Below are 18,272 nucleotides of genomic sequence, written 5' to 3'. Positions count from 1 at the left end.
GTAATGAAAATATGTCTTGATTTAAAACTCAGGAAGGCTGAGGAAAAGCCACCCATCAAACTCAAACAATATTGGATTAGGGCTGTAAATCATGTGATATGCTGGATTTTATATTTAGCTACGGCCTAGGTTTTACGGTGCAATGAAAACATGGTCATTACATTTTCTTTATTTAGAATGGTACCTGGATTGCAAATGTGGCAATTGCATTTCCAAGCATACTAAAGCTAAACAATTAGTAGAATGAAAGAGAAAAAACTGAAATATGTTGCAAAGGAATAAATTTTTAACAGACTAAGTGAGCAGAGCTGGCTTGGCTCAGATTGGTTTATTTGTGCAGTACAAAATTCACATACTTACCTAAGCTAACAATTTCCCATAATAGGACACCGTACGACCATCTGCAACAGAGGGATATTATGGACTGCAACAAGAATGCAACAAGTTTTCATATTTTAAAATGGCAGATAGTTTTGCTAGTATTCAGAGAACACAGAGAAGTGTGATTAATTCTTTTATTTTTTTTTATTAATTTTTGTATAATGATAGGGTTCGTAGAAGCAGAAAGCAGGAGTGAGATCTTTAGCAAAATTAATTCCCTGTGAGTCCATCAACCAGAGTCCTTTAGTAGACCGTGAGCTCTGAGCAAATAGTGCTATTACAGAATTGCTTTGCCAAGTATCACTTCCAGTTTCCTGACTAAAACAGAGTTCCTCTGGGTCTCCCAAGGATTCATCAGGCTTCAAATGAGAAATATAGTTAAAGTAGTGGCCCAAATCCAATTAGCTTGTGAACACAGAACTTATTCAGACACCGATGATGAAATAAAGTAACTTTTTTGTTGGTGGTTTTATTTTTACTTCCATTGCTCACTCATGCTGACACGGCTATTGAGTTTTTTTGAGTTGAGTGGTTGTCTTGTCCTGGCTGTCAAACTTTCCTTGATATTGAAAAATATTTCTATGTTGAAAAAAGACCACTTGAAAACATACTTACACATCACTGTTTGTGGTGTAAACACTGTAATTCAAAGATTCAATTGCCATCCATCGCACTGGAAGCCGTCCCTGGAAATTATTTCATGAAAGTTTATTTGCTGGTGGTTGGTATAGCAATATTGCAATTTATACCCCAACAATTGTTCTGCGTGTTACCTTAATGAAAACTGACTTTATGCAAGTAAGCTTAACGAAGTAAATAAACTTATTTAAGTTGTGCATTTACTTCTCAAAGGGACAGTCCACACTAAAGCTAACAGAAAGTTTATCCAACCAGCATCAAGAGGAAATGGACATAATTCCTGAGTGATGTCTTATGACGCCTTTAATCAATCCTGTTCCCTTGATCACCCGGTGTTATTCCTGGTCTATGACTACATGATGCTTATTACACATCTTCCTCTTTCAGATCTTCCAAAGCGTTAGCTTTTGACAGCTGTTTTTTCAGCTCACAGATCCTGACATGCCTCTGGTTACCGTCTTGCTAGCTTTGGCCTTGTTCAACAGAATTAGACCAGCTTGCCTCAGCTGGACAAATTCTGGTACGAAAATATTATTTTCATAGCTGTACAGATCCACCCACATGCACATGTCCTCTTCATATGTCAAATGTATATTATATGTTTTTTTATAATACATTTTTACTGAATGTCATAGCTGACTGCAAAATTGGTTATTTTACTGCCATCCATAGTCATATAAATAACTTTCAATTACATTGTATATTATATCATAAACATGGTATAGAATTTATTTCCAAGTAATGTATGTATATTAATAAACACAATATAAATATTTATACATGTCAATATATAACATTTAAATAATCAGTTCTGTAGTATCCGTGAGTTTGCATTTTTGTTCATATGAAAACACAAAGTAAGAAACAAGAAAACAAAAAATGAGGAAAACAGACTATATCAGTTTGTCTTGATCCTTACCATGGTCTTCTTAACGTAAACTTCTTGACCTCTTGATAAGCCAAAGTCAGCTATTTTTGCAACATAATTTTCTCCAACCAAGATGTTTCTTGCTGCCAAATCTCGATGAATAAACTAAAATTAAAAAAAATATGGAAATCACCACACTATCTATGAGCTTTACATGTATTATTTTAGTGCTATATTGAAAATTGCAAACATTCAGAATAAGAACAAAACCCAAAACAAACAGCTTGGTATGTCATTACCAAGAACATTTTAAACTTTATCTGAAGATGACAGCAGTTAGTTACCATGTCATTTGTAAGTTTTAATGCCCCTTCCTTGATTCCCCATAACCATAGCATTTGATAGGGCTAAGTGAACACAACCAAATAAAACTCATCCAGTAGGTGCTATAGAAGCTAAAATTAAAACCTTATTTTGATTTCATTAAAAGGCATAGTCCCTGAAAAATGAATTGTTGTGCTTTCAGTGGGTAGAGAGTTGAAGACTGACCTGTTTTTGGCTTAAGTAGTCCATCCCTCTAGCAACGTCTGCTGCAAAATGCAGAAGTTGCTGAGAGGAAAGTGTAGATGCAGTACTGTTGGCAATAGCAAATGCTGGGTCTGTCTCTAGCACTCTGCTTTTCCGAAGGAAGTCCAGTAAATTTCCATGGGGGGCATATTCAATAGCAAGATAAAGATATCCTAATGAAACATCAGATAGTAAGCATATCACAAAGTAAAAGATAGTCAGTAATAGTATTTGGACACTTACACTGCTTTCAGTGAAAAAGAAATAAACATAAAACAGACTGGAGGGGAAATATCAAATAGCATAATTTCTAGGAGAAATTTAGAGCTTCTCCTCCTGCAGAGGAGAATTTAGAGCTTTTGATGAATGTCATTTCTGAAGGATTAACTTGGGCTTATAGATTTAAAACCAAGCTTATTTGGCTTTTTAACAAATGTTGCAGAAAGATCTGCTTATAAGCTAGTGTTTCTATGGACTGTATGGGCTGTACTGTGATTTTTTTTAAAAAACTAATTTTTAAAGTACATGTATTCAAGACTTATCTTACCCCGATGTTCACATGCTCCCAAAAGATTTATGATGTTGGGATGATGACCAAGTTTACAAAGAACTTCAAGTTCTCCAGCAAAGTCTCTGTGATCATCTTTTGAGGCATACTCTGAAAATCAAATAAGCATGCATTTATGTTTTCCTTTGAACTGAATTAATGACTATATTGTAGTTAATTATGAGGATTCTGGGCTGCCTGGGGCACTACTGTTTCAGCCCCAATAGAAAGAGAAAAACTCTAAGATACATTAGTATTTACTAAACAAAGTAGGACTTTTCAATCAAAGGAAAAAAAGAGAGAACCTAATGTCTGTAGCAGCCACCTGCAGAGAAAGAAAGCATCTTAATGTACCACGTCACTTCCCTTATTATGTGAGAATGTAAAATGTCATAGGAGATCATACGAAAACTAGCTGCCTAAAAATCTTTCCATGTGTGCTGTTGATTATTTCTACCTGCATGCAGACCTTGGCTCTTTTTTAAATTATTGTCATACTTAAGAGTGTCTCCCAATTTGCCTAGATAACGATCTAGTGAATTGCAAGAAAATGTGTACATTCTTGCAGTATTCTATGTATTGTAGTTCTCTCTGGAATGTGGCAATCATGCCCAATGAGTACAAAGAAAATGAGTGATCGTCATAGTATGTGTATATAGAGATGCATAGGTACAGTTGTCTCTCAATGGCTAAGGTAAAGCAAGATGAGCAAATACTGTGCCCCAAGGCTAGCTCTGTGCTCCTCTCTTTATTAAATGCATCTTTTAATGGCTCCCACTTCACCGGTGAACTCATACATGACATTCATACTGACCTATGAATTTAAAAATACGTAATAGTTAATGATATTAACAATTAGAGAGAAATATAAACCAACTTGGCCATGCAGAAATACAGTCTGTGCTAGGGCCACACTGCCTAGTGACAGCTGATGCAATTTCACTAGCAACTTTGAATATTTATTTTCGCTTTAGGAGGGGGCTACTAAGCATTTCTTATGATAGAGAAACACTTGGAACAAACAACCAAAAAAAGTCTTTAGTCTCAGAGTCTCCGATCTTTACTACCTTTCATCCTTTTAATCGCAGCATCCATGCGTAAGCCATCTTTCTTAATGCGTGCTTTCAGGACTTGCCCAAAGTTACCTTCCCCAATCACATCTTGAAATTTTATGTCATTCCACTCAAGAACTGGATAAATAGTGGGATCTGGGCTGTTTTTGGCTTTCCTGCTCAGGGTGAGAGTACCTGAGTTAAACTGTACAGCTGGCTCTTCCCTCTGTAACAGAGTTAAGCAAATGACATTAACTGTGATTTCTACTTTACTGAGCAATGCTCTGATTACACTCCCCAAATACATGTGTGCTCACTCATGTACACACACACACAGAGCCTGATCCATCTCTTGCTTACGCAAGAGTGAGTACAGTAGACAATTACACCTACTTTAGACACTAACTGCATCAAGCACTTCTGCCCAGATCCACAAAATTAATCAGGCTCCTAATTTATGCATAAGTACCTTTGTAGACCTAGGCCTCCTGAACAGTTTTATAATCATCTTGAAGATGACCGAGATAGGCAAAAATCATTTGGTAAAACTGATCTCAAAACGAGTTTTAAGTCTCAAGTTTGAGATTTATCTCATATCAGGCTTGACCAAATCCTGTGCTAATCAGGCTCAGTAGGAAGACTGAGGAAAGAAGAAGCAAGGAAACAAGAGAGAGGAAATGATCTTCCTCCGTACTTGAGGAGACATCTCTACTTCAGTTACACATTCCCATGAAATACTTCTGTGGGAGAAGTTTCAAGACAAGGAGCAGGAGCTATTCTGTGTGGCCTGGGGACTGATCATCTTTTTGGATGAGCCCCCTGGCCCCCTGTTTATGAAACAGCCTATGCAGATCCCTGTGGAGGAGCTTTTTGGCCCAGCTTCGTTCTGCTTCACAGGTTCCCCTCTGAAGTGAGAGAGCACTGGAAAGCTGAGTGATAAAGAGACTACAGCAGGATACAAATATATACGTATATATATAGAGAGAGAGATCTCTACGTGATGTTACAACCTTCAGCAATTTCCTCACAGCCAGAACTATGATGTTGCCGTTGACTGATCCCTGGTGTGCTGTCCCCAAGTTGAAAAGCCATGACGGAGCAGTCGCTGATGCTCAAAAGCAACGTTAAAAAATATTGTAATTTTCAAAATCAGGCACAACTTCATAGGGGGAGAACAGGCTCCTCCATTCTGTCTGGCTCGGCACTTGTCATACACAGGTGCGACAAGGCAGAAAAGGGAGAAGGATAAATGGTGTGCAACTTTTTTCAGGTCAGGTTTTCTACCTTATAGCCTATAACTGTGATTGCTTTAGCTCCAGGGTCACTAGCAGAGAAGCTTTATAACAACAGTACTAACTGCACACATGAAGAGAAGACAGTATTTGGGAAGGCCAAGGAAAAGGAATGGGAAAAAACAGGAAAAGATGGGGCCAAAATTAATAACCACACTGACACAGGAAAGCTGGAAACCCACCACTACGTTTTGGAAAGCCTGAGCCATTCGGCGCTGGAAGTTGGCTCGCTTTAACTGCAGCATGATGAGAAAGGCCAGGAGAATTGTTACACAGGTCATCCCTGCAGAGCCAAGGATAGCAATAAGCAGCATTTTGCCTCCTTTTGATTCATATGGAGCTGTTGAAGAAGCACATAGAGAGTTCATTGTTATTTCCAGCTAATTCTGAAAAAGCCATGAACAATGTATAGCTAAATACTCCTGTCTTGTAAACTGTATAAAGATATAGAGATACATCCGTTTGTTTTCCAAAAATGTCACAGACATTGGATGCTCTGACTTTCAGATGTATGAGCACCTGCAGGTCCCGCTGAATTCAGGTAGGGCAGAGCTGAGGTCACATTCAGTGGTCTAATAGTCTTCTTATATGCAGCTCCTTTAATTTATGAGCTGTTGGGCACTTTCTAGTGGATACACATAAATGTTGTATGTTGTCACTTCACCAACGCCATGCAGTGAACTGAGAATCAAATTTTGGTGATGCTGTGTTGTGTGTCAAAATTAAGAGCAAAAGAAAACTAACATTAAACAATATTATGACTTTGCCTTAGATAACTAGTTTATACCACCGGACCTGGTTTGTGCAAGTCCAGCATGCTGGAATAACCAACCTTTAGTTTCTGGAAGAGTCTTCAGTTCAAACGATGTGTTTGGGTTGCTCAAGCCAATGTTGTTCTGAGCATTAATCTGAACCTGGTACACAGTGTTTGGCTCAAGGCCTTTGAGATGGTATTGAGTAATGCTGGTGTTCTTTATGATAATATCGATGTGGTTGTACTCAGCCTTGCCATAAATTTTGTAGCTGATGATGATGGAGGAGATGGAATGACCCTCAGCAGTTGTCCAAGAGATGACTGAGGATGTGTCTGTGGTGTTAGAAAACCTGATGTTGTATGGTGCAGGAGGGATTCCTGAGAGCAAACACAAACACACACAAAACATTGGAGTGTACATCCACCTCTTTCTCCTCCCTGCAGTGAGCCAAACACTTTCCTCGGTGCTTTTGCTGTGCTAAACAGAAGCAGAATTTTGTTGTTGAGCTATGGTGACTGAATGCAATAGTTTTATAAACTTGTGCTGTCACCCATATTGCAGTACTCCATACTTCCAGCAGAGGTTGGAGTGGCATTCAGTATACTGTCCTTGGATGAAGATACGAATGCTCTGAGCTGTATGCAAGGACAACATGCTTGCTTTCAAATTAATGCAGAAAGGGTTAGTTTCCTTCTATACTGAATCATCATCCCCATGTGATTCCCAGGTCCCATATTTTCACTGCTTCAGGGAGCAATTCCCTGTCAGGATACAGGCTGTTAAAAAGAAGGGAAATCAATACCAACGTTTCCACAAATTTAATCAGAAAACCACCAGCAGGGGTGAGTGCTGGACTTGTGGACACACACACCCATGACTACTAAGCTAAGTACCTTCTCCTGGAAAACAGTACCCTTATGTTTTTCTTAGTGCAGTTTGGTGTCAGAGCTCAGGAAACTGGAGTGTCCCATGACAGCCATTGATACTTCTGTTAATACATGTAGGATCTCAGTGAGGGCCTCCTCACATGACCTGTAAGGAGGAAGAAGCCCACCTTTCCAGTGTGTGGTATGGGCAGTGGCTCCCATCAGCCATTCGGATGGACACCTGTTCAGATGGTACTTCATTCAGATAGGGCATTTGTTGCGGCATTATGCAAGGACACTACTCGCACTCAGTAGTGGTGGTCAGTGGTCTTCAGTGTAGCACACTTAACTACTCTTTACTCACAGGGGTAAGTAAATGCACAGAAGCATTGTATCTTCTCTTCCTTCTTTAATTGCTGACTACTTCTGTATTGACATAGCTGAATTGCAGGGTCTGAGTGTTTTTTTGGAGTAACCAAAGAGCTTGGAGCAGGGAACTCTGTGGGTTCATCATTATGAGGAGGAAAAAAATGCTACGTGTGTCAGAAGCATGAACCGCACTGAAATGAACATGTGGATTCCCAAGCTTTTCATTTGTTTTTCCCATTTTTTTTTTAAACTCATTATTAGTTCCTGATAATTTCCAGCGTAAGAATTTCTTTGGACACTGAGCTATCTTCATAATTAACAGTAATAACAACCACAAGTGATCATCAGGAACTGAGTGTTACCAGAACAAAGGGTTATGTTTAATGTATTCATTAAGTGACAATCAGGCTGATCACTGGGGGAAAGAGGAAGAATTAAACAGAAGGATGTGAATCAGCTACTTACTGTCACTGAAAGTCCATGCATACAGATAGTTGCTCCATTCTCCTTGGGACCTGGTGTTCACCCGTACCCTGCACATGTATTGCTGTCTAGGCTCAAGATCTTTAATGATCAGGGTGGACATATTTCCTGGCACTTGAGTAATAACACTGCTCTCGTCACCGTTGTCATTCACACTCTTCCTTTCCACTTCAACACGAATGTCATCCTCTGTCCTCAGTGTTAAAGGATGCCATGACAAATTCAGTGATGTCATACTTTTTGGAAAGAGAGTGAGACCTTCTGGTGGAGGAAGACCTTGGAAAAGCCACAGTGAGACAGGGAACAATATTTCATGTCTGGTATGCAAGCTAAAATAGGGGTACCAGTTATTCCCAACCACTTGCCCTAGCTTGGAGTAACAAAGGGTAACTCTCCCCACCACCCCACCCAATTTGGCAGAAATTACATCTAAGAGGTGTTGATAGTCCCAAAGTGTCTTATCAACAGCTGTTGTGTCAACAAAAAGGTCTCTTCACTGAGCTGGTGTTGCAGATGCACGTTTTAGACATGAGAAGCCAGCTCTTTTGCTCTCTTGTTAGATAGTTCGTGGTGCAATCCTCATTTACTTTGCATGTCTGTATTCAGTTTGGGCTGTATCTTCAGTGGACTAAAAGCTTTTCTGCTAGTTCAGCCATCTTCATTTTTGAAGTAAACCGACCTAAAACTAAGAGGAATGACTGATCTGGTATTAGGAGGAAGGACTGGCATGCAAAAGAAGTGATTTCTATCTCCTACTGTGCTGCACAGCCAGCCAAAATATGTAAATTTTCCTTTTGCAGATCCCCCATCTCGAATTCAGGGAAAATAATAGCTCTGCCTTTCTCTGGTTTTCTTCACCTCTGATTTTTTTTTTCTTCGTTTTTTGTTTCTTTGCCTGAGATTATTTTGAAAGACTCTACATAGTTTTCATGTCCAGCCTTCTTTGCTCAAATGAAGGTGCTCTGGCAGAGATCAGGGAACAGACCACAGAGAAAAACAGCTGAAACATCCCTTTTGTGAAAAGCCAAGTTGATGACTTACCAAGCGCAGCTGTTGTGAAGCTAGCCTGTGGTCCAGGATGGCCTTCCCCACCTTCCCCTTGCCGACTCAGCTGAACACAGAACTGATATTCTGTTTTTGGTTCCAGATTGTCCAGTCTTTTGGTTGTGCCTTTTACTGACAATGAAAGGAGAAAGTAAAGCCATAGGCCATGCTGAAAAATGTTACGGAAGAAAAGGTTTGGAAAATATTCCTGAACAGCTAATCATGGAAGGTAACATACTTAGGCTCTTCCTTTGTTCCTTATTCACTAAGATAAACTATTTAGGCCAGGTTGGACGGGGATTTGAGCAACCTGGTCTAGTGGAAGTGTCCCTGACCATGGCAGGGGGGTTGGAACTAGGTGATCTTTAAGGTCCCTTCCAACCCAAACCATTCTATGATTCTATGATGATTTAGAAGTATAAAATACTTGTTTTTAAGTTGAGCGCCAACCCAGCCTGAAGGATGTTTCCATCTGCCCTTCCTTCTGGACAGAACAAGACTGGTTGCTTAGGAAGTGTGCATTGTGTATGCAGATCTTGGGTTATCTTGCATTAGTAACAACAGTTGTTTGTTACTTGTTAAAGTTCCTGTAACGTTTCCTATAATATTTTAGGCCTTGCATAAAATGTTAAAACAGGGCTGGAAGAGGTCATCTAACTCACAAGAGGTTTCATTTTGCCCATACCATTCCTGATAAATATTTAGGTAAGATATTTGTCTCACCAGGGGGCACAATAGACATGAAGGAAGATTGTAGATATTCCAGGATGTCTCCATACTGCTCACTACTTTTGAAAACCTGCTATTTACATGGGAGATTTCAACATCTGGGCTCAACATTGGGTACTGTTTATCTTAAGGAAGGAGGGGGAACCCTTTGGTTACTGAAAACTGAATATACACTTTTGACTACTGTTGGTGTACCACATCTACATTAACATTATACATAGTGATACACAGAGTCACGCGTCCAGTCATAAAAGATTTAACTTTTATGTGTTGTAGGGTCTTTTGAGCCTAGTCAAGAGCAGACATCACATTATATTTCAGCATGCAGCTGAAATTTGTGTTTAAGGGAATTAAAGAATGTCCTCTTACCTTCCACAGACATCCAGGACTGATAACGTTTTGCTGGCTTGTACAGGAGTTTTGTTGATACAACAGGTCCATCTCCAAGATGTATCTCAGCATTGATATCAATTATGAGAAAATTATGTCCACTGTCTGTCAGCCTTGGGGCATACTGTGGCACAGGAGGAACTGAACAAGAACGCAAGTATTAAACCAGCCTTTTAATTCCCTGTATCAGTAAAACTCTGGTATCTTCCTAGATCTACAGGAAAATGGGAGATGTTCTTCAAAACTCTTACAAAGCAGACAGGGGTTTACACCCTAAAGCTGACAGTTTAGGTCTTTCAAAAAAACCTTGGGTTTTCTCCTAATCCTTACCATCACACTTATTTTTTCAATACACATAATTAGTATGTTGCTTATAAAGGATTTCTGTTCATATTCTGACTGTAGATATTTATTCAGACATTTTCCTGCAGTGCAGAGAACAGAAAGCTCTGCCATGTTAGAGTATAAAGCTGCCCTTAAAAGCAGAGAGGCAAAGATATTTGAAGAGATTAATGCTTTTACCTTTGACTGTAACTTGAAATGGTTTCTCTGCCATTCCCGCTACTGTCTGCACACTACAGACCCAGGTTCCTGTATCACGGGGCTGGATTCGATTAATTGTAAACATGGCTTCAGAGCGATTACTGGTAACAATTAGGGCAGGCTGAAATGACAAAAGATGTACAGGGCCCAGAAAATGTGGGCATTTAGGAATATTCCCATGACACTTTCTCACAGTTTAGGAGCTCATCTAGAGATTAGGGATATCAATAGAAAGGGTCTACAATGGTCAATTCCATAGTTTCACATGTGCTCCAGTTCATGAGGTATCTCAGAATATTGAAATTTCACATTATGCTTGAAAAGCATAGTGTGCATTAACTGTATTGACAGATAAAGTCAATATAAACATCAGAAATAATAGGAAGCAATTAATCAGGAGCCTACCCTTAGGACAGTTCCATCTTGCTTCAAAAGTTTAAATTCTTCAGATTTAGGAAGTGGCATCCCAGTTGCTATACAAAAAGGCTTGAACTCGACACCAGAATTGAGTTCTACAGGATCTAGTAAGTTTTCTATCTGAGGTGAAAGATCTGCTGAACCTGCAGAAAATATATAGTATTTTAATGTCAGCCTTCGAACAGAACTTTAAAAAGACAGCACCAAAACAGGTTTAGGCGTACAATGAGCATAGGCAGCACAAATGTCTGGTTCTCCCTTCACTCGTGTGGGCATACGCAAGGATCATGCTTACCAAAGTCAGCACTGTTACATCAGTGTAAACATCATGTGAGAAGGAACAAGCCCTGTGTCCACTCTTCTTTCTTTTCCCCTCCCCTCTCTTTCTCGCTGACATTCTAAACACAGACAGTCTAGCTATGGCAAAATCATGCACACGTTTTATATTGAATGTATAGTATCTATTTGCTCTCCATTTTGTCTGTTTATAAGAGCAGTCAGATCACAACGGTATAGTTTGGCTGGTTGGATCATGATCTTATTTCTCTGCTTGTTTTTGTGCTTGAAAGCTTTTACAAGTTAACAGTGGATTTGTCACTATTTATCAAGCAGAAATAATAGATGCTGAGTGCATCTTATAAAATACTGTGTGTGAACCTTGCTTGAATCTAAAAAGATTCTGAACAAGGTATGTTCAGCTTTGCAAACTTAACTCTATCTCAGAGAGACAGAGCTGTTTTAAACTCTGGGGTTGTCTTGGTGTCTCAGTCATCAATTTCACATCATGAGGCACATGGTATAGGAGTATAAGCAGATGAATAAGAGGTAGGTAATGGCAAAGTACCATGAGCCTGTCCAAAAGCTCATCATGCAGGTAGGATGTGCAGCTTCTGTCAGGAATTGATATTAAGGTCCGTGTCAAATCCTATGGAGTAAGGTTTGCAGATCTACCTCTAATGAAAACAAAATCAGATGAAATGGTAGCATACCAGCCTGCTAAATGCAGCATATGGGGCAGAGGCTTAAAAACACTGCATTATAATAAGGGGGTCCCAGAAGGGTCTGGGCCCCTGGAATGTAATTGGCAGAGCAAGGATACCAGCCTGGACTGGAAATGCTGTACCAGTGTGAAGATCTGTTTCAGTTACACTGGGAAAAGCCATTTACTACCGTGTTACCTTGCTTTACCTTCTTTTTCACATTGCAGACCATGCCATCCGAGGGAGCAGACGCAGCCCTTAAATCTGTCGCATGTCCCTCGATTGTGACAATTACATTTGAGTTTGCAATCCGACCCGTAAAAACCAGGTTTGCATTCTGCAAGTACATATGTTTCCAGTTAGTGTAAAGGTGCTAGAAAATGTCTTCCATTAGTTTTCAATCTCATGCATCAATTCTCCAGTAGGGTTTAGTTCCCTCAGTTGGGTTGAGTTTGCAACTATATGTATTAGCACTAAATCATCCACAGAGCATCCTAAGAACACACTAACGTCAAAAAAGTAGAGCACATTCGTATCCATGCCTGTCATATGTGGGCTAGATGCCCGTGTGGCAGCTTCTTCAATCTCCACTGTTGTTTCACTTGCACTGTGGCAGTGTCCAAAGGCTTCATCAGAGTTATGTCACCATTGAACAAGACGGCACATATTCATAAAGGAAGATGTGCTTCATGTCCCAAAGAGATGGTGGTCTAACTGAAGTGAACAAGGCTGATTATGCTCAGTATTGCTCAGCAATGGATATATGTTTGGCACCAAATTGCTCAGTTTGACTTGTAGAAATACAGCAGGACTGTAGCTGTTAGAGGATTTTTGACGTCTCGGTAGAACATAAATTCATTTTGCAGAATAATGTGAATAATTTTTAACTTTACCATGTCCTTCTTCTGAGAATCTGACATGGTCCTCTGAGATGTATAAATATTATTATCCCTCTTTCACAGAATGTAAAAAAATCCTGTCTTTTACTCTTCTCTGTTAGTTCCCTTCTATATTTCCTATGGGCAGCACACTAAGGGCTCTTCACCATTCCTCATATTTTTTACTGTACCTTTATCACATTCCAGTCCCATCCATCCTGTGGCACAAGAACAACCATACGGATCTGGTAGACAGAACATATAGTTTCTGCAGCCATAGTTTTCTTTACAGCTCTCTTCACATGTTTTGCCAAATGTATTGGCTCCACAAGCTATTGAAAGGAGAGAGGGAAAGAATAGCCCAACAGCATTAAGTCCACGAAAGAGCTAATGCTTCTAATGATACAGCTTTAGACAACAGCAAAAATGCATTGAAATAAAAATAGCATTTTTACCATTCAGATATCAGATATATTAACATCCATAACTATTTAAGGCATGGCTGCATTAACAGTTAGGTTCAGGCAGCAGAAACAAGCATAACTTTCTCCTACGTGAGGATACATCAGCAAAGCATCCATTGCTTTGGATATGTGGGGACAGAGCTTCAGCAACAAAACTTCTTTATAAGCCTTTTTAATATAAAATGCACAAACAGTGCCATGAAAACCAAATATTCTTCTTAGAGGTCAGTGCATATGAAACTACCAAGCTCAAGGTTTTGCTTTTCTGATATGATCAGTGCTACATTAGAGTAGTTCAGATGTCAACTATTCCAATAACTTAGCTCTAGTATTTGCAGCACTGCAATTCAGTCAAAATATTAGGATACATATTTAGCACTGGACCCAAAAGTTGCTTGGAGAAATTGGAGCAATGTGATGTCTGCTGTAATTATTCCAGAATCCAAACTAATTGTCACAGACACAGATACGCACAAACAGACATATACTGTTGATATGCCCCTACGGAGGCAAACCACCCTGTGAGCATGTTAGCAGCTTGTTCAGAAATAGCCAGGGAATCTCTAACACAGGGCTTCATTTCCCAGTGCAGTGTATCCTTAAGATCTCCTGTTCTATCATGTGTTTAACAGTCAGTCAGTAGCTTCAAGCGTACTGATGTCAGGGTAATCATAGAACAGCTCAGGTTGGAAGGAATCTCGAAAGATCATCTGGTCCAGCCTCTTGTGGGAAAGGAAGCCTAGAAGAGATTATCTAGCACACTGTCCAAGTGCATATTGATCAAGAAGAGCTGGAAATACTCATCTTCGCTGGCAATGTAATCTCTACTAGGAGAAGTGAGGGGCAAGTTAAATATCAACTACAAGAACAGCCTTACTAATTCAGGGTTCAGCTCACCCAACACTGCCCTGTCTCCAGCACCAGCTGTAAATGCTGTAGCTATAAAGAGTAAAACAAGGCTACTCGATTTGATGCTTCCCTCAATAATCTGCCAACTTCTGCTACTCAGAACAAATTAATAAGCAATCTGTGCAAATAATATTTGCTTACCTTTCTCACATGTTTTTCCCATAAAACCTGGAGGACAGATGCATTCCCCAGTATCTTCATGACAAATGCCATTGTTTGTGCAGGAAGGGCAGTGGGAGCTACAGGAAGGGCCCCATTTCTGAGCTTCACATCCTTTTATGCAAAAATATAATGACATATTTGTTGTCTTCTTATTCAGTAACCATCAAGTAGTAAAATTCTTTTTAATTAAGACAAACAGTAAAATACATAAAAATACAGTCCATATGGACCCCCTAAAACCCCAGCTGACTGACCTAATGTGAGGAATCACTTTTTTCATCGTGGAAGTGCCCCTATTTCTAGAGCAGAACTGCTGCATAGTACGCAGTAGTACTACGTAACATCTTCAAGGAAGGAACTGAAAAAGTCTTCCACTTTTGAAACTAGAGATAGATTTTTTTTAGTTTGGAAGAGTAAGTTTGGAAGTTGACAAAGATGTTATAGTCAAGATTTTTATTCTTGTAGCAGGGATCTGAGACCTACAAAAGGTCCAGGCTTCAGCTGGAGCCGGCTGTACTGGTAGTAAGCCAGCAGGATCAAGCCTGGCATCACTGGCATTGTACCAGCATTTGGCAAGTCATGATTTTTTTCTGTAACAACATTTTTCTTGAAAGTTCATTAGACCAGGTTCACATCTGTTGTATCTTTACTGTCTTCACTGGGTCTTTATAAGAAGGATCAATTGACTGGTGACCTGTTTCTGGAATAAATGGACTAAGAGCAATCAGTTGGTTTAATGCCTGTCATGATTTTCTTTCCCACTTCATAATTTAAAAAGATACTACTACCATTAATCCTGCCAGTGAGAGTTTTGATACTGATTTCATAGAAGCAGAGCTCAGGCTCTAAACAAGTACCTATGACTTCATCATGCAAATGCTTAATCTATCCCTACAAGATGCAAAATTCTCTGAGCTGCTTTTGAAATCAGTGGGAGCTGAGAGGACTCGATAATTTTCAGTATTTGTTTACATTCAGTAAAAATGTTTCTTACATCACAGACACTGACCTTCATGACTTCCTCTAGTGTAAAGCTAGGACTGACAAGATAATAAGCTGGAAAGTCCTGAGGCAGGCTCACTAAAAATGGGTAATCCAGACTTGGATCAGCTTTTTCAGATTTCAGCAAGCATTTAATGAATCAGCATGGTACTTGGAGCTCTATCTCCTCCTTCTCCCGGAATGAAATTCTTACATGTGGATACTTAAAAAAAAAGCTTTGCTAAAAATCATCGGTCTGTGACAATACTGCTAACTCAGAGAAAGACAGGACGTGTGTTTGAGCAGTGGCATGTAATCATCCATTCTCTTTATTGTTAGTGTGCTCCCTACCACGTTCCCAGACAATGCCCTAGGAGTTTTCCTAATAGGCAGGATGGGCAAGGCAAAAGCCTATTTCAAGGCAGGGGGCAGAATTTATGGATAGGTGTTCTGCTGTACATCTTTCATTTAGAAAGGTGGCAATAACTTCAAAATCCAAATTTGGGGCATCATTTGCGACTCCTGGAAGTATGCTGTGGATGTTAGCAAGTAAAATACGTTTTACCATCGGAAGTATTTTCTCCATAATGTAAGATATTTGAGCAGCTATTTATGTATCTATATCAGTTTTATATTTCTATCCAAGTTAATAGAATATAATTTTCTTTATATCTGATGAAAATGGACATAGCAGCATGAGCTACAAGACATGTAGAAAACTTAATGGAAATATCTGCCTGCATTGTAAACTGGTCCTGTCATCCACTGGGAGGTGAACTTTAAGAGCTAACTAAGGCTGGGGTAGTTTGTGAAGTTACAGTAATGTATGCTAAAGATGAGAAATCTCAGGATAAATGTGGTTTGGATATCGCCCACCATAGAGAACAGAGACATATGAAAATTCCTATTTTGTGCTCAGACCCACATCTTATATTCATGGGAGACCCAGTGCCACCTTCTTCATTCATGCTTACTTGCTGTTTGAAAGGTTGAGATGCTGAGGAAAGAGCTAGCTGTCCTGGCAATAGCTAAGATGAATTGAACCTAAACCTGATTTTTTTTCTCTCTCTCAGCTGCTTAAATCAGTATCAGCTTGTACCAAAGATCCTTGGGAAAAAATTTCTTCTGACATAATCTGATGGCAGCTTATGCCAAGACAGATTTTGGCCCTTATTTGGGCACAGTGTAATTTTCATTTCAGATTCATTATGACTTTAAACAATTAATCATCAGCACACATTAATGGAACTTACGTCTTACAATAAGCCTTGTGTAAGCAGAAGTAAAGAGGTTTCCTCCTATATATCTGGCAGAGTAAACCCCTGCGTCCTGTGGTTGAACTTGAGGATAGGAGACTTCCAGCTCCCCAGGCACTTCATGCCTGGGCACAGAGTGGATGAAGGAACCTGGGGAAGGAGCACATGGATACAACAGGTAGAAGTCACTCACTCTCTATAGGCAGAAGTGAGTTTGCATTCGTTACTGAGGAAGGACAGCTGGGATGAGCTAAGCAGTAGAATCTATTTATTAGTTATGAATTTGCTGACAGCTCTTTATCTATACTAGTTTTTGATAATTGGAGAGGTGCAAGTAAAAAGGAAGCTAGATCTTGAGGAGATTTAGTAGATGAACGGGGCAAACTACTTCGAGTTCAGCATTGCTTTACAGGAACAGTGCTAAGATTCTCGTGGTTAAAAGTGTTCATTTTGTTTCTTGGCCTTTCCTGAAGTGAGGGGTGACCATCGGCAAGGAATCTAGCATGGCTGGAAGGAGTCAAATAGCAAATGCCAGCCTGGTCTTATTTAATCTGAGTAGCACAAAGATTTACTTAGTAGACCAAAGCAGGAAGAACACAGCACAGCTTTATCTTTTCTTCCCAGACTTAACATGTTTCTGTCTCTTCTATTTTTTTCACCGAGGGAGCTTATTGATGTTATTCTAGGTTTGCTGTAATTGGTCATACATGCTTGCTAAGTAAGGCAATAGCATTTGGTCTTCTCCCATCCCTCTGGATCACCAAGTAACAACATTTGAATATTGATTGCTGTCAAAGAGAAGCTGCATCCAGTAGACTTCAGGACCCCTGGGAGCCCTTCCACTCCAGTCTATTAGAGCAAGGCTGCTGCAGTCGGCTAATGCCAGGTCCAGCCAGCTATCACCAAAACATACATGCACATGCTCACACACACTGTACCAAAAAAGCCAGCCACCAACAGACCCACACAGCAGAACTGTGCCTTTACAGGTACTGCATATGCACACGGGACTCACATACACGTGAACAACCCAGACAGCTCGATCCTGTTCTCACTTGCCAGCTAGTCAGGCTTGCTGGCAGATCTCATACACTCACACACCCAAAAATGGGTCTTAGCTGGCCTGGACCTACAGTCTCCCTAAGAGCTGTCTCTCAGACCTCTTATCCTACTCACTGGTTAGCCTGGCTTGAAGTTCACTAGTGTCACACATGCACACATACACACGTACGTGCACACACACACATATGCACAGACAAATGGGTCCCTGCCATAACTGGCCTTAGGCACTTAGTCTCTCTGGTTGCTGACCCCAGACATACAAGCCCCTTTGACCTTGGCATGTGTTTCCAGTTACTAGGAGTCAAACCTGTTGCGCCTTCTAGTCTGGCCTGAAGGTCACTAGAAGATTATACATATGCATACCAGGTAGAGAGCACACTTATGTTGAAGAATAATTAGGAATAGAGTTTTATAAGATCAGACCAACTGCAGTGCAGAGCTTGGCCAGACCAGTGTACTGGCCTGCAGCTTGCACACATGCAAGTGGCACCTTTTACCTGCCTCCCGCCCCATTTTCCATGCTTGTTCCTTTCCTGTCCACTTTGAGCCCTCCCTTTCTCCTGCTTGGCTCTTTCTCTAAATATCCCATTATTTCACACATGCTCACAGTCCCCCTCAATCATGCCATAATAAGTTTG

The 18,272-nt window shown here is 40.1% G+C and overlaps 1 protein-coding gene across 1 annotated transcript in view; it reads right to left on the bottom strand.

Moving 5' to 3' along the window:
• The window catches only part of TEK (TEK receptor tyrosine kinase), a 41,543-nt gene that overhangs the window by 2,883 nt on the left and 20,388 nt on the right, over nt 1–18,272 (bottom strand). The window contains exons 4-20 of the mRNA XM_009286228.2: nt 16,570–16,722; nt 14,315–14,446; nt 12,992–13,132; nt 12,131–12,259; nt 10,931–11,085; nt 10,505–10,646; nt 9,962–10,123; nt 8,861–8,995; nt 7,802–8,095; nt 6,179–6,478; nt 5,529–5,686; nt 4,070–4,280; nt 3,003–3,113; nt 2,438–2,628; nt 1,940–2,053; nt 997–1,067; nt 361–401 (exon numbers count right to left, since the gene is read on the bottom strand). Coding sequence (XP_009284503.1) covers nt 361–401; nt 997–1,067; nt 1,940–2,053; nt 2,438–2,628; nt 3,003–3,113; nt 4,070–4,280; nt 5,529–5,686; nt 6,179–6,478; nt 7,802–8,095; nt 8,861–8,995; nt 9,962–10,123; nt 10,505–10,646; nt 10,931–11,085; nt 12,131–12,259; nt 12,992–13,132; nt 14,315–14,446; nt 16,570–16,722 — 2,640 coding nt within the window. The remainder of the gene's footprint in view (nt 1–360; nt 402–996; nt 1,068–1,939; nt 2,054–2,437; nt 2,629–3,002; nt 3,114–4,069; nt 4,281–5,528; nt 5,687–6,178; nt 6,479–7,801; nt 8,096–8,860; nt 8,996–9,961; nt 10,124–10,504; nt 10,647–10,930; nt 11,086–12,130; nt 12,260–12,991; nt 13,133–14,314; nt 14,447–16,569; nt 16,723–18,272) is intronic.

Source organism: Aptenodytes forsteri, unplaced genomic scaffold (genome assembly GCF_000699145.1).
Source record: "Aptenodytes forsteri isolate BGI_AS27 unplaced genomic scaffold, ASM69914v1 Scaffold103, whole genome shotgun sequence".
Classification (NCBI taxonomy): Eukaryota; Metazoa; Chordata; class Aves; order Sphenisciformes; family Spheniscidae; genus Aptenodytes; species Aptenodytes forsteri.
The sequence above is the reverse complement of the archived record's forward strand: the minus strand, read 5'-3'. Positions and strand labels throughout refer to the sequence as shown.